Source organism: Pteropus vampyrus, unplaced genomic scaffold, assembly GCF_000151845.1.
Source record: "Pteropus vampyrus isolate Shadow unplaced genomic scaffold, Pvam_2.0 Scaffold619, whole genome shotgun sequence".
NCBI classification, from domain to species: Eukaryota; Metazoa; Chordata; class Mammalia; order Chiroptera; family Pteropodidae; genus Pteropus; species Pteropus vampyrus.
Genome location: NW_011889400.1, coordinates 193,302 through 209,626, shown reverse-complemented (window position 1 = coordinate 209,626; position 16,325 = coordinate 193,302). Strand labels below are relative to the sequence as shown.

Sequence of the window (16,325 nt, the reverse complement as noted above, 5' to 3'; positions counted from 1 at the left end):
AAAAAAAAAAAAAAGCCTCAGAGGCAAAGGAAAGGGGCTGAAACCCTGAGAAACATAAAATGACGAATGAATAAACTCCTCCCTGCCGAAGATATTCAGATGTATAAAAGGCACACAAGGGCATACTTAAGATCTAGAACCTCACAGTCAGCCTTGAGTTTGGTGGATTTTTTAGCTTGGAAAAAAAAAAAAATGAGCACCAAGCCTCATATGATTAGAAAGTGTTTGTGGCCTGCATGCCTCATGGGTCTGCTCATCACTGGCATCCTCTCTTTGGACTGTAACTTGCTGAACAGAGTCACCTGGCAAAATCTGAAACTTCTGAGCAGTATGAGGAATTCATTTCCCAAGGATTGTCTAAGAGAAAACAAAGCTTTTGAGATGCCCCAAGAGATCCTGTATTCCACACAGCTTCTGAAAAGAGACATCAAAGAGGCCTTCTATGAAATATCCCTACAGGCCTTCGACATCTTCAGTCAATACACCTTCCAATCTACTTGGAAAAAGAAATACCTCAAACGAATCCAAATTGGACTTGATCGGCAATTGCAATACCTGGAACAATGCTTAGAAGAAGAGGAGAAGGAAAATGAAGACATGAAAGAGATGGAGGAGGATGAGAGTAAATACCCAGGAGCTATGGTCTCCCAGCTGACCAACCTAGAGCTGAAGAGATATTTCCACAGGATAAGCAGTTTCCTGAAAGACAAGAAATACAGTCACTGTGCCTGGGAGATCGTCCGAGTAGAAATCAGAAGATGTTTCTACTACTTCACAGCACTACTCAGGAAAAAATAAGGTATATTTTTTAAAACTAGAATTCCATTTCTCTCCAAATCCGCTTCTCCTTCATCTTTTTAAGAATCATTATGCTAGTCTTAGGTCAGCCCTCGGCTAGATTGGTGGTGGTTTATGTAATGTTTACTGTCTCTTAAAGTTTGGCCAATCATCCCTGAGTGACCAAGAGTCTTTGTTAGAAAGTCCTGAATACAGTTTTAAAGGAATAAGATTCTCCTCTCCATCTCCTACTCTCTGTTCTTCTTTCCATTTGCTATTTTGTACTTGCTTTCCTATATCACCTTTGAACTTCAGGAAGTCAATGACTAGAGGATATGGATCGGAGTGTGTTGCAAAATTTAACACCTCAGTAACTTAACCCTCTCCTTGCCAAAGTTGTTTATGAAAGTTCATTATCTTAAAAGAGCTTATACAAACGTCAATAGAGTTAAAATTCTCTCCAAAAAAAAAGGTGGGGAGAGTTGAAATTCCTGGCTCATTTGTTTCTCAGGTTGGTTTGCTTGGAATGATACAAAGTTTGTAGAATGGTATTTTATTATTTTAAGAGAGTGAAGATCCATTCTCTGATTTTGAATAGTTGAATTCCGTGACCACTAAGCCCTTGTTCAACTTCTGAGAGCCTATGATTCTAAGGCAGAGAGTACCGTTCATTCTTAATGCATATTATTTGATTTCTACATCTAAAAGCATGAAAAATGCTGCAGAAAAGTGTAGTATCTGCCTTCATTGTTTTGTGTACCTGAAATGAAATGCCTACAATCATACTAAAAAAAGAATTTCGCATTGGATTTTTCCAATTAGAAGACCACTTTCTGCCTAAGTAGATTCGTCATTTTAATAATACCTGATGCTTTAATATTTTTTATATTTTTAAGTTATTTTGTACCTAGATTGCCAGATTATTCACTTAAATTTTCTCATGTGTTTCTTCATCTGTATTAATTCATTATCTAGCTGAAATAAATTTCCTTTTCCTTCTTCTTCTCCACCCCATTTCAGAATCATCTACTTTCAAGCAAGAACTAACACCGAGATTGTGGATACACAATGCACAAAAGGGTGAAAACGTACCTGGTTCAGTCCTTGGGAAACTTCTCCTGCTATTGTTTTAACACTGTGCACTAAACAATTTAAATTCAAGATTTATCCAAATATAGGTCTCAAATGGTATCGCCACACAGAGAAAGTATTATGATAAAACTGAGGCAAATTTCAGTCAGAGTTAGAATAAATGTTTAAAGAACAAGAACAAATTGTGGATCATGGTATGCTGGTTATCAGTGAAAGGATCAGACCATAAAGTGAATTAGTATCATTTATTTAGTAAAAACAACCTACAAACAGAGTTGTTCTAAAAGGAAAAGAAAAACAAACAATAAACAATACTACAAACTGTAAAGGAGTTGGGGCATGCAAACTACTAAGCAGAAAGTAGACACTTGGTATTTTCCATGGATTCTCTAATCTCTTTATGTGGACTCCCTAATAACTCTACTGGGATCATGTCAGTTACTTCAGTAATTTATGGTTGTAGTCCTGTCAAATGTTTGCTATACAAGAGGAAAGAGAATTGGCACCTCAAGTCAATAAAGATTGTCTGATTGCACAAGCAAAGGCAGAAGTCATAACAGTATGCTTTTACTAAGATCATCTCTAGTCAGAAAAAGGAGATCATGGCCACTGAAAAAGGACACAAACTGGCTTCATCCCTAAGAAAGAAATACTGACATAATATACATTTCATTTCATTTATAATTAAGGAAATGCAAAGGAAGACAGTAAGATACTTCTCCCCGCCCCATGAGTCTGGTAGAGATGAAAAGGAATGATATATAGAGTGTATATTGAAGTGTAGGGTATGGGAAAAAAATCCTCTTTTCTATTGCTGGGGAGAGGGTAAACTGGCATTAGTTTCCTTCAGGACAATATAGCAATCTTAAATATCCTAAAAAGATCATCAACACCTTTAACTTAACTATCCTATCTCCAGAAATGTATTCCAAAGAAATAATAAGATTGGATAAGATTGTTCACTGGAAGCTTGTTTATATTCCTCCTCTCTTTGTTCTCATTTTCACCTCTCTGTATTTTCTACAGTAATTGGCAGTGTGTGTGTGTGTTGCAGGGGAGGGAATAATTCTAAAATTAAAGAAACTGTAGAAACTTATCTTCCTTAGGGATGACCCTGTTTTCCTTACTGGCGTAGCTGGGATGAGCACTGCCCTTTCACTTTGGGCACTTCTTGGGCAAACCAGGTCTTCCTTGTTGCTTCTCTCCTGCTGCTGCTACTAAATTTCAAAGGAATCCTTCCTTGGGAATCATTTTCATAATGAAGTGCTTGTAAAGTGCCTTAAGGTGCTTCAAAGATTTTATTATTTTCTTTAGTTGGTACCACTGGTAATATCCAGAAATCGCTGGAAAAAAAGTGCTCTATGCATCCACCCTCCTGACTTAGCAGTCTCCTTTTCTCTTTACCAAATAGAAGTGCAAAAGTTCTGTTAAGTCAGGTAAAGGGAAAACTAGAACTGTTCACAACTAAATGTACAGTTTTCACTTAAAATGCCTGACTTGGTACATAGGTCACAAGTGTCCGAATGGAACCTTCCTCCCTTCCCTGTAATTGAGTCTCCTCGGAAGAGGGGCTCATTGGGCGCCCCACAGGAAAAAGCTGACAACATCAGTACATGCAAGGATAGAAGATAAAGGTTCCAACAGGTGCTCAGACTTGGCCTTTTCTCATGACAAAGCAAATCTGGCGCGGACACCATTCGCGACCCTGTCTTCCCAGAGTGCTACTTCGCTTTAGCCCTAATTTCTTAATAAATAATGCACACTCACTAAGAATGAGCACGATGTGTAAGCATCTAGCTTATGAGGAAATGGAGGGCAATAGGGCGACCGATTTATAATCTCACAGGCGCACCCACAGGAGAACTCGGGGCTAGTCCCAAGCCACCGGTTCTTAGGGGCTTGGAAGTGTGAACACGGCCTTAGAGGCGTCTGCGTTGTGTCCTCCAGGTCAGCATTTTATAAATGAGGAGAAAGGACGTGGGATTTAAAGTTGGGGTCCTACGCGAAATCAGAACTCCATGTTCATTCTGGTGGTAGCCACCTCACCATTATTTCTAGGCAAAGACTTTTTCCCATCATCATTTTCCACCATTTCCATCATCGTTCTCTTTAAGGCGACTGGCCTGTCCTTCAGCCCTTGGCAACTCGCAGACCTCAGAACGGCTTTCTGCCTGCCAGAGTGCCCTGATTCTGTCCCGCTGCCCTGGCAGCAGCCCTGCTACACGCCTTTAGGCGGAAAATGAAGTCCGCTGGAACCTACCAAAGGACACCCTGTAATGGGGCGGAACCTTGCTTCCACTCTCTGGAAAGCGGCGCCCCTCTCGCATCTGCGCCCTTTGCAGCGCGTGTGGGATAAGATCTGAGAAATGCGCCCTGGGCCACAGGCAGCCGAGGAGGCGGAGAAGGAACAACTTTCCCCCCGCCCTCTAACCACAAGGCCCGGGTGGGGCGGCCTCGCCGGGGTCCGGGTCCCGGGCGGGAGCGGGCCGGGTGGGGGCTTCCTTCTCTCCTCGAGTGCCACCAGATGTTGGAAAGGCACACAATAGGGAAAACGCGGAGAAACAAAAAGCATTCGCCACGATCTCAATCGGCTCTGTCGCGTGGTCCCTGTGGGGAGGACATCTAGGAGGGGGTCAGAAAGGTGGGTGAAGCGGGGGGTCGTGATAAGTTTGGAGTCTCCGATACTTACTTGCCTGGCGCTGGGGTCAGCCCTTTACCCTCCAGAGAGGGGTCCAAAGGCACGGAGGAGCAATCAAAGGAAAGTTAAAGGGTTTTGACCTTCTTCCTCGTAGAGGGAAAGGGAGGGGCTGCGATGTTTGACAGTTGTTGGCCCCAGGGTTCGGCGGGATTTATACATCCTTTACACACCCTTTCCCTTCTCTAAGCGTTAACAGTTTAGGGGCAACTTTGCCGACAGAGCGGAGTTCCCCTTCGCAGCCCCACACTGAACCTCCTCCTTCAAGATCGAGACGCCCTAAACGTTGTCCCCCTGCCCAGTCTCACTTTTGTAAAAGTTTGTTTTCCCGCCACCCACAGCCCAACACGCACCCTGCAGTCATCTGCGATTCGGGATAGGTTTGGGGACAGATTCGTACTCAGAAGGAAGATAGGTTTTATGTATATACATTTTAAAATCAAGGCCCCGGGGTAGGGACCGGACTCTCGATCCTGCCGGGGAAGCGCGCGGGAGGAGCCGGTCAAGAGCCAAGACTCGGGGCAGGGGTCTGAAGCGGATTTCAGCCCCGGAAGCGCACAGAGGGCGGGCGGAGAAGCGAGGTTCGCCACCTCCCGTCCCGCTGTGCACCCGCCCCCAGGGGCTCCCCGCATCTCTGCCTGCCTGGGCGCGCCTGGAGCAAGCAGCTGCCAGGCTGCGCCACCTCCCTCGCTAGAAGCGAATTCTCACTCACCGTGGGGTTTTACCTTCAGCCCGGGGCCCTGTTGGCTTCCTGTGCCAGGTCAGCTGCAGCTGGCGCGAGAGGAAGAAGGTGAGCTCGGGACGGGAGTGACTCTTGCGGACCCACGAGAGGGGCTCTAGGACCAGCGAGCGCGCGGCGAGCGAGCGCGGGGTTCCAGCTGCAGCCGCTGCAGCTCCAAAGTAGCCCCCGCAGGCACTCAACGCGCCGCAGCCGCGCGGGGGCGCCGAGCCGGGACCTCCTGGCGGCTGCTAGCGGAATGGCAGCTCCTTGGGAAAGAAGTCAGGTCGCCTTCGGGTCATCTTCCCTCGGGAAAGAGGTGAGGAATGGACAGTCTACCAGACTCCCAGCCTTAAGGAAAAGACATTGACCCTCTGGCCAGGGCGGCGAGGAAGATATCGGATCAGAAAGGATGCGTTCTGGGTACACAAGGGTCACATCCAAAGCGCCAAGGGAGCTAGAGAGAGGGCGATTATCTTCTCCAAGATTTTCTCACTTGTTGAAAAATGCCATCCACTGCCTGACTGAGGGGAAGCATTAATCATTGGGAAATACTTTGAGATTCTTCCGGATTTATTAGAAAGAGCTGAGAGTAGTGAAATGAGCATGGGTTTTGAAGCCCAGTCCACAGCCTGCCACTGTCTACTTGAGTGATCTTGGTCTATGACCTATAAGCCTCAGTGTTCTCTTAAATTAAGGAGAGCAATATCTAACTTGAAGGATTGGTTGTAAGGGGTAAACTAAACATAGTATTCATAGTTCATAGTAGGAGTCATTAAATATGAAGATTCCTGAAGAAAAGAATGAATCTTCCACATCTTTTTATCCCCATAAGATTGCATCTTAATGTATATCGATCGAAGAGTACCAAATGACTAAGTATTTCATTTTATAATTCTTATTACACATTTAAAGAGGTATGATTTCCAAAAGTGGTTTCCATGACTAGTAAATGAGAACCTCTAAAACCACATACGTACATCTTTTGTAATATCAAGTTATTCCTGATATTGCAGGAAACATTTAATAGTCATGGTGTAATGATATCAGTCAATCCTGGATTAAATTATTCTATGCAATTCTGTATCACTCAGGCAATACAAAAGGTAATAGACAGTCTGGAGATCATGAATATAACATCTAAACATGAAGAGGGGGAACAGTCAGGTACAAAAATCCAGCCATTAAGCAATGCCTCTGTTCATCACTGAATAATGCAATCTCATTTCCAAACTGCCTCAAATCCCAGTCACTGCTTTTAAAGCTCTTTTCGATCTTTTGGCCTCATGGCAATCAGTTAGTCATCTAGAACAATTAGGATGGAAGTGTCTCCTAATTGCTCAATTTACCTTTCAGAATCCATCTCTCTCCCTCACTAGTCCCCAACTGGGAAGAGGCTGTTGCTCCCCAAGAAAACTCATTATATGATCTTTTCTGTCCTGTCAAGAAGAGAGGAAAAATAAGATTACTTGTCTCAGAAACTAAGGCAGAACATTGAGATCCAACTTCTGCCTTGGAGATAGGGCTCACCCGCCGGGGTGCAGATGAGCCAGGCTTGCACAGGGCGAAGAGGGCAGTTGATTCTAATCAATAAACAATGGAACTGTCTCAGCCTCTCTCCTTCGGTTTCAGCCTCAACTGTAGGAAAAAAGAGAAATTTCATCCTACTTCCACATCCTCAATGGCTCCTTCCCTAACAAAGAATGGTAAATCTGGCAATTGGGAGAGACTTTGGTATTTTCTGGATAACTTTTACTAGTGAGTGGGTCAGTGAAGAATGTTGCCCCAGCTCTCATCCACCTTTTGTCTAGCTTCTCTACCTGTGACTGGTGACAGAGGAGGATGGCTCACCTTCAGAATCTGCTCTGAAGAGCTGGCATTTAAGATGCAACCCCTCCTTGGTCTTCCTGGGTGGCTGATGAACAACAATTATTTATTTCTCACAGTTCTGGATGCTGAGAAGTCCAAGATCAAGGCACCAGCAGATTCGATGTTTGATGGGGGCCCATTTCTTCATAGACATCTTTTTGCTGTGTTCTCATCTAGCAGGAAGGGGCAAGAAAGCTTTCTCAGGCTCATTTATACAGGCATTAATTCTGTTTATAAGGGCTCTGCCTTCATGACCTCCCAAAGGCCCTGTCTCCAAATACCACCACCTTGGCAGTTGGGATTCAACATATGAATTTGAGGAGGACACAAACATTCGATCTATAGCATCCTGGTCTACATCTCATTCTCGAATCCAGTTTTTATCAGAGCTTTGCATGGATATTATATAGCAAACTGGCTCCATCATGAATTCAATAAGATACTGTTTCCCAATAGCTATTATTCCCTATGTGTATGCTTCTTTGCTTCTGAAAAGCAAAGAAGCAATCTGAATGGAAAGAATGAGGAAAGGGGAGGATTTGGGTACAAAAGTTCACCCAAACTGAAGTGATCCTCTACCTCAAACTTGCTTCAGCTGCTGCCTTCCCCCTTTCAGTGAATGGCCACTCCAAACTTTCAGTTACCTAAGACCCTGAATCATGGCATCATCTTTAACTTTTCTCCTTTTCTAGTCTACTTCCTATCTATGGACAAATCTTGTTGGGCTTACCTTCAAAATATATCCAAAAGCAGGCCTCTTTCCACCACCTCCATAGTTACCACCCTGGTCCAAGCCACAAATACCTTCAGGCTGGACTACTGCAATAGCCTCCTAACTGGTCCCCCTGCTTTCCTCCCTGCCACGCCACCCCCACTCCCATATGTTCTATTCTCAATACAGCAGCCAGTGCAATTCTGTTAAAATGTATGCTACATTATGTCACTTGGCTAATCAAAATCCTTCTTGGGCTTCCCGTCTTAGAGTAAAACTAACACAAACATACATCCCTTTATCTCTGACCTCATTTCCTACTACCTTGCTCATAACAAATTCACTGCCTCCACACTGCCCTCTGTGGTTTCCAGAAATGCCAGTTAAGCTCCTATTGTAGGGCCTTTATACTTGCTGTCTTTCTGCCAGGAACACTCCTCAGATACTTCATGACTTACTAGCTTACTTCCTTCAGTTCTTTGCTCAAAAGTCACCAGAGGCCTCCTGTTTCGACTCTTTTTAAAATTACAATTACCACCCTGCATTCCCTGCTCCAATTTTCTCCATAGAATATTGCCATCTGATATCCGATATATATACTGCCTGTCTTTCTGTGGCTGCTGTAACAAATTACTATAAATTTAATGGCTTAAAACAATTCAAATTCATTATCTTATCCATTATCTGAAGGTTAAGTCTCGGTTCTCAAAATCAAGGTGTCAGCAGGGCTGCATTTCTTTTGAAGTCTATAGAAGAGCATCAGTTTTCTTCTTTTTATCAGCTTCTAGAGGTCACCTGCATTCCTTGGCTCACAGTCCCCTTTCTCTGTCTTCAAAACCAACAACAGCAGGTTGAGTCTTTTTTATATTGTATTACTCTGGCTTTTTGGCTTTCCTCTTCTACTTATAAGGGCCCTTGTGATTACATCAAGGCCATCAAAACAGTCCAAGATTATCTCCCTATGTTAAGGTTAGCTGATTAGCAACCTTAATTCCACCTACAACCTAATTCCCCTTTGCTACATAAAGTAACATATTCACAGGTCATGAAGATAAGGCTATGGACCTCTTTTGGGGCCCTTATTCCGTCTACCACACTGCCTTATTCTTTCCAATGGAATATAAATTCTATGAGACAGGGGTTTTTCCCTATCTGGCTTATTGTTCTATCCCTAGACTATCTTAATAAATGCATAGGTCCTTGCTATGGACTGAGTTGTGTCCACCTTCCTCCAAATTCATATGTTGAAGCCCTAATGTTCAATGAGTTGTTATTTGAAGATGGGGCCATCATGATGAGATTAGTAGGTTTATAAGAGTAAAAAAGAAAAGAAAGAGCAATCTCTCTCTTCCACGTGAGAACACAATAAGAAGGTGGCCATCGACAAGCCAAGAAAATCCTCATCAGGAACCAAACTGGCAACCACCACAATCTTAGACTTCTCCACCTCCAAAACTGTAAGAAGTAAATGTTTATTGTTTAAGCCATCCAGTTTATGGTATTTTTTAAAAAACAGCCTGTGCAGACTAATAAGTACTCAATAAATAGTTATTGGATAATTAATGAAGAGACCTCACCATAGGTATTGTACATACTAAACATTTATTATGTACCTACTATGTGCATGTAAGTTGCTTAGCACAAATTCATTATCCGTCCATCATGTGGTAAGTGCTCAGGAAACACCACCTCTTTTTCTTTGCAGCTCGTCATTCTCACACCACCCTCACATAGCCACACCTCCATGAAAGTAAGAAACTCTAGCGCCCAGCACATGTTACATTCCACACTGAATCCAGAAGCCTCTATGCCCCTTAGGATGTCATTTCCTGGAATTTGGACCGAAAAGAACATTTCTGGGTAGTTTGATATAGAATGAATAACATTTACATTCTTTGCCTACGTCAGTGCAAATTACTTTTCATCAATTTCAATTCACGGTTTATACATTTCCTGTAAGAGGAAAGTCATGCTGGTCTTCAACAATGTACAAGAAAAATCCCAGAAAGATTTTATTGCCAAACCACCTCATTACAGCTTCCCCTGAGAGGGTACCAAAGAGCAAAGAGATATCAGAAGGGTGTCACCATGGCAACATAACAGATTGCAATAGAGTAAAAGTGGAAAAGCATGTTTGCACAGTCATTGACAAACAGACCCACAATTATGTTGCTCTGGAGAGTAGTGCTCAGAGTTCAAGGGTTACTCAAATCAGATTTGGTGAAAGAATATTCCTATTTATTTTGACTGAGTCTGATTACCCAATGTCATTGCACACCAACTCTAATTGTTATGGGCAACTTACTAACAAACATCAGACATTCTCAGAGCCCCTCTTTTCTTTCCAAGTAATGAGAGTTCACAAATCAAAGTGTCCTCTTAACAAATCTTCAACAGTAAGACACACTTCCTCTTTACTTTGATTTTGTTTTCAAATCCTGATTAGTCAGAAGGCTGGAGAGGTTGTCTCAATGCTTTATGGGACATCTCTGTATCCTGGAAATAAATGTGCATGGCTCCCCTAAGCACTGAAATAACAGCAATTCAAACAAACAACATATACATATATACTAGATATATATAAAGTACAGATATGTAAAATAGATAAAAAGTATGCATATAAATATCTTTATATATACCTATATATATTTTGTAGGTATATATATAACTTTTTAAGCCATTTTAACCATAATAAGAATCCATGCTATGTTAAAGCATGTTTTCTGCTAGCATAGTTCTTAACACTTATAATGACACTAGATGCCCATAGTCATTTCCTCTGAAATCCATATTACATCAACCCCATTTGAAGAAGTGCACAGAAGTATAGGAAGGAGACAGAGTTTGAGGGCTGGGAAGAACCCACGACACTGTTCCAAGTTGCCTCAGTGCATCCAAATAAGATGGTGCTGTTGGGAATCCTAATGGGCATTTATCTATTTCAATTCTGTAGGAATAGAGTGCATGTTCTTCCTCAATAAATTTTTAGTTAATTTTATTGAAATAAGACTGTGACCTTTCCTCCAGCTCTTAGGATTTGTTTGTATATTTCATAGTGTCCCGAGGCCCCTTCAGATCTTCCTACCAGACCATGGGGTTCTGTTGTTTTTAATTGGTTGATTCTTTAATGAGTGACTCTTCTCAAGAGATGAACTTGATGTTTTTGCTCTGGCCTGACATAAACCAGAGATGGTACACTTGTGGTCGGCCTCAGTACTTTGAATAATGGAGAGGAACTGACTCATCATAAACAAGTCAGCTTAGATATGATTCCAGGAGGATTAGTTGCCAGGAGAATGACAGTCTAAGGTAGTCTCATCTAAAGGCATCATAGCCTGGATCCCCCAAATCAATTTAAGCGTGAGACTTCAGTACCTTTCTCAAATGGGAAAATCAGACCATTGTGTGTTCAATGGGTTTGGAAAATTGCACTTTCAAAGTAATTATATATGGGAGGTAGAGGAAGATAGATACAAGGATGGTGTTCATGGATGCTTCCAGCTGGATCCCAGCTCCCTCTCTCTTCCAAATAGAAAAATAATGAGGATCTCAAATGGACTTTCTCCTGAAGGGGGCAAAAACACAACTTTACCTCCTTTGTGATCAATGCCCACTACCCAGGCCAATAAGTCATTCATTAACTCCCAACTGCCTTGTACACACACCAAGAAAAGCCTTTTATGCGTCCTCAGCAATCCTTGAATGTCTGTGTAAAGAAATGAAAGAAAGAAACTTTTCTACTGTCAGACTGAAGGTGGCTACTGATGAATGGGGGCCTCTCCAAACCAACCCCTGCTCTTCTGGCATAAAGAATAAACATAACTTTCCTTTTCAGATCATAATTATGGCAAGACACAAAAGCAAGGGTATCACTCATCTCAATCTACTTTAGCCTCCAGTTGTTTTACCTACTCAGACCCATCCTCACGAGATTCCAAATAGATTTGATACACTGCTCAATATTAATTTCCACCATTTGGAAAGCCCCTTAGTTGGAATAATTACTGAATTTCTAAATGGCCTCTGGCCAGGCTCAAATGCGATAGTGTTTCATGTCCAGGAATATGAAAGAAACCTGTCTGGGGTATTGAACAGCTCCGATGATGCTTTTCTGAGAAAAAATATCTCCCTGAAGGCTTTTTAAAAAGTTGCAGTTAAAAATTTCCCCGTCTTACTGCCTAATGTTCGGCAGCGTCTCTGTATAAATAAATGGATAATTTCCTTCCTTCCTTCTTTTATTTATTCTCTCCTACCTCCCTCTCATTATCCCTCCCTCTTCCCTTCCTCTTTTCCCTTCCTTCCTTTGTTACTTTGTCCCAAAGAGGGTTTATGACAGCTATGTACTCATAGGATTTCTACCCAATGTCCCAGTAGAACAATTCTTTTTTGGATTATAGACTTGAATTATAATTTCATGCGTTCTCCTTGACTTTCTGCTTTTCTGTGTTCTTTTCCGTTTCTCTCAGCAGATGTTGAATCAGGTTTTCATTTGAAGTCGCTCCTTATTACTGCTCAAATTGTGGGCAGTCAGCACTAGAAGCCAAAAGGAGAGCACAGGGGAAGAGCTGGACAGTCCAGCGAGGTCCCATCTAGAACCGCTCCAGAACATTTACAGGAGGTTGAGCACAGGGGACACATTTATTGTCTATTATGTGCTAGGAGCTGTGCTGGGTATTAGCTCATCTAATCCTCATAATGATGATTGATGGTAGGTATAATTACCCCCATTTGAGAGATTGGAAAACTTGCCCAGGGTTCACACAGGCCATCTTTGGTGCTCTCAGTCCCAACTTTGCATTACCCTGCATCCATCAGCCCTATAAAATCCGAGATTAGAGTTTAGAGATACAGGTTGGTATAGTAAACCTCCTTGATATCCCTGGTCACATCTCTGAGCACATCTCTGATTCCCAGATCTCAAGTATACACCAGACATCCTTTCAACGTCTGCTTCAAGACTGTTTCCACAGCTGCAGGAGCCTGCTCAGCATAAGAGTGAGCACAGTGTCTGTACTGCAAGAAGGGAGGACCAGTTAAAGCCCCTAGGAACAGCCAAAGGGAATGAGAATAAATGCTCTGTTCTCCTGTCCTTGAGGTGGACAGCTACAGGAGGCATTTTTGACATGTCTTACAGATCCAAGCCTGAAGTGGCCAGTTGTCAGTTCATCCTTATGCTGCCTTTTCTTCCTCATTGTTCAAGTCAGACTGTTCTCTCACTTGTGTTTCCTGGAATCACCTCCCAGATAAACTAAATGCATTCAAATTCTTGTCTCAGGCTCTGATTTGGGGGGACTCCAAACCAAGGTACTTGGGTTCCTGGTAGACTGGAAATAAAGACCATCTTGTGTGCTGACTGGTAGGGAAGAAGGTTATTGTTGTGAGGCCTGTAAGAAAATAAGCTCAGACTAAATCAGAGAAAGATCTTGAAACAGAAAAAACAATTCTAAGCCAGGAATTTCCCCTTAAGTAGAACTCTCTTTGAGGAAATTTATGCAAAGTGTTCAGTAAACATGCCTAGAAGAAAATACATCAAAACATTAACTGTGTGCTCTTCTGAGTAAATCTTCAATCGACATTCCTGTGATCTTCCTTCTCTTTATCCATCGGTCTTGACTGCCCCCTGGGGAATCTCAATTCCTATTTCCGGAGATACCTTTTTTCCCCTGCTCCTCAAACTAGGTAGAAGACACTTAGCCATCACTCTCCACCTGGAAGGCTGCACAGCTTGTTAATGAAGAGTAAGTTGTGGGCAATAGAGGCAGGTCAAGTTCCAGTCAGCTCAGAGACTTGGCTTCAGTCAGGTTTTGTTGCAGAAACAATTCCCCCAATTTAGTGGCTTAAAAGGGAATTTTAAAACTTAACCTCAAAGATTAAAACTTAAAACAAAGGTTAATGTCTTGCTCATGCAACATGCTCATCTAAAGTTGATGGAGGTGGGAAGGGGGCTCTGCTCCTGTGGCTCCCAGCGCAGCACCAAGGCTGTGGAGCAGCAGCTGTCCGAATGTTGATGATCGCTGTGGCAGAGTGACAAGGAGCCAGAGCTCAAACTGGTTCTCTAATCTTCATTTTGAAAGTGACAATTGTTACTTGCTCAGATTTCATTGGTCAAAGAAAAGTTGTACGTTATTGCCTGAGTTTCACTGAAAGGGAAAGTGTAATCCAACTTCCAGGTGAGAAAAGAAAAAAAAGGAAAGATATAAAGCAGAGTGTTTGTGGAAAATGTCCATCATATCTGGACAATCACTGAACCTATGTTTCAATGTCTGCTTTGAGTACCAAGAGATATTCACTTTATGAGGTTGTTGTGAGAAAATTGCTTATAAAGCCCCTGGCACAGAGCCATTACTAAAATGCTGCTAATTTGACTATGACCCTTTGTATACCTCAAATGCAAAAGTTTAGCCCAATATTTCCCACATCTCTGGAGTAAATAATAGGAAGTTCTTTACCCCATTTCCATAAATTGCATTTCTTAGTTTTAAAAAGTGGTTCCTGTGCCCTTTCTCTGAATATCTCCAAGTTCTAAGATATGGATTCTAGTACAGTGCTCCCCACATAGAAGGGACCTGATTACTACTAAGAAATGAACAAATGTTTGTTTCAAAAGAGAGTTATGCAAAGATAAAATGATGATCACGGTGTTTCTTACTTAGATCAGGTTTTATTCTAGTACACAGATAAACTCAGCATAAGTTCATTAGAACAGCATGGTCCTCATTAGAAAGAACATCACATTACTGTTATTATGCTCAAAAAACGAAGGCTGGACCTGAAGTTATTATGAGAGTGTGGGTCCTTTGGCCAAGTATGTTATTACAGTTTCAATGGAACCATTACCTTGTCATGGTAAAACCTGCAGGGGATTCCTCAGACTTGAGTAGACTCCGGCTTTTCCTGGGGAAAGTGGGGGCCTGGTAGGGTGTGAGCAGGGCCCAAGGCATAGGTTGTAGCCCAGCCTCACCATCCTAGCTTTCAGTTTGGAAAGCCAGAATTTTGAGTAACTTAGTTACGGGACTTTCTCATTGTCCTTGGGTTGGGTTGCCCTGTTCCCCTCCATCTTGTTCTCACATGATGGTCATTGACTCCTTAGTTTTATGATATTCCTTATCCTGGCAGAATTTGGGCCAGGGATTCCTTCTGTTCAGCCAAGTGGCTCGGCTCATGTGGACCTTGGGGTTGTTTACGTGTTCAGGACCTGCTATTGCGAAACCCTAAAAAAGTTTATTTTACGTGGCTGGATTGCTTTTGCCAGAAATGAATTCATTTGCTCAAGTTATTTTTAAAATGTTTTTCTTAGCTTCTTAGAGAAGCTCTAGTCTCTTGTTTGTGTGGTTCTAGGCCAAAAAAAAAAAAAAAAAAAAAAAATGCCGAGTCTATTGATGGAAGCCAGAGAAAATGTCTAGCCAAAGTAGATCAAAGAAGGCTCTCATTGGAAAAGAAAAGCCTCTACTCTGAACGCTGGATTAAAATACCATGTGGTGTCAGTCCCAGGGGCTGAAATCCTTGATGCTTCTAGAACCAGGAAGGCCACGCAAAGAGTCTCTCACTGCTCCTACAGGTGTGTGTGAGAAAGGGCATCACAAATAGATATTTGTCCAGGAAAAACACCCACTGCGGCCAATTGTAGCCAGTCCAGCAGCAGGGAGACTACTGGAAGTAGTCAGGCTGTAGAGATGGAAATCCGCTTCCTCATCCAGGTCAAATGGGCTGACTCTCACACTACTTTGTAAACATTTTACTTAACAATTGTTTTTTAAAAATAACTCTTTAGGACATAGATTCTTACCTTTGGGAAAATCAGAAACCTTTCTGAGAATCTGAAAGTGGCTATGAACCCATCAGCCAGAAAAATGTGCATGCAAGCTTTTGCTTAAATTGTTAATGGTGTCAATGGGGATACTATCCAATAACTGCCAAGGAGTTTCTATAAATCCCCTTGCTTCAGAATTTGGGGGAACTTTAAACCTGAGATTGATAATATGCAGATACTAATTCTTTCAGAACTTACTGAGTTCCTGTTCATGGCAGGCACTGTGCTGGAAGCTGGGGATACAATAATATATAAGATGAGGAACAGCCTTGTGGGGCTCATGGTGTAATAGACAAACCAACCCATAACAATGATGCATAGTGAGTTAAATAGTACAGTAGGGCTACAAGCACAGAAACCTGCAAGAGCTCTGAATAGAGGGTAACTAATTCAACATTGTATGTATGTATCAGACAATTAGATATAAGCTAGTGCACAGACATGGTCCTTACCTCATGGCTTAAAGTCTGGAATGCTTTAAATCTGAAGTTGAGGGAGGGGCCTGGAAGAACTTGACACCAACCTAAGGTAAATCTTGATTAACAAGTATAAGTTCATGCAGGTGAAAGAGGTAAGTATTTCAGGCAGTAGGAGAAGCATGTGCATAAGCCAGTGATGAGAATAAAGTGAGCTGGGGGATTGCAAACTCAAC

At 42.3% G+C, this 16,325-nt stretch overlaps 2 protein-coding genes across 3 annotated transcripts in view; one reads left to right on the top strand and one right to left on the bottom strand.

Annotated features, from left to right (window-relative positions):
* The window catches only part of MOB3B (MOB kinase activator 3B), a 182,321-nt gene extending 176,862 nt beyond the window's left edge, over positions 1-5,459 (bottom strand). The window contains exon 1 of one of the 2 annotated variants that reach the window (XM_011384724.2): positions 5,277-5,459. The gene's annotated coding sequence lies outside the window, so the exon portion shown is untranslated. Of the gene's footprint in view, positions 1-4,558; positions 4,897-5,276 lie in introns of those variants that run through there. The other variant, XM_011384725.2, reaches the window with a different exon arrangement.
* IFNK (interferon kappa) lies at positions 23-3,226 on the top strand. The gene is made up of 2 exons (XM_011384723.2): positions 23-799; positions 1,798-3,226. Exon 1 carries the CDS (start codon positions 67-69, stop codon positions 796-798), a length of 732 nt encoding a protein of 243 aa, XP_011383025.2. The 5' UTR covers positions 23-66; the 3' UTR covers position 799; positions 1,798-3,226.
* Positions 5,460-16,325: the final 10,866 nt, after the last annotated feature.

Excerpts from the sequence above, each read along its gene's own strand:
- IFNK (XM_011384723.2), top strand. The coding sequence starts at position 67 with ATGAATAAACTCCTCCCTGCCGAAGATATTCAGATGTATAAAAGGCAC.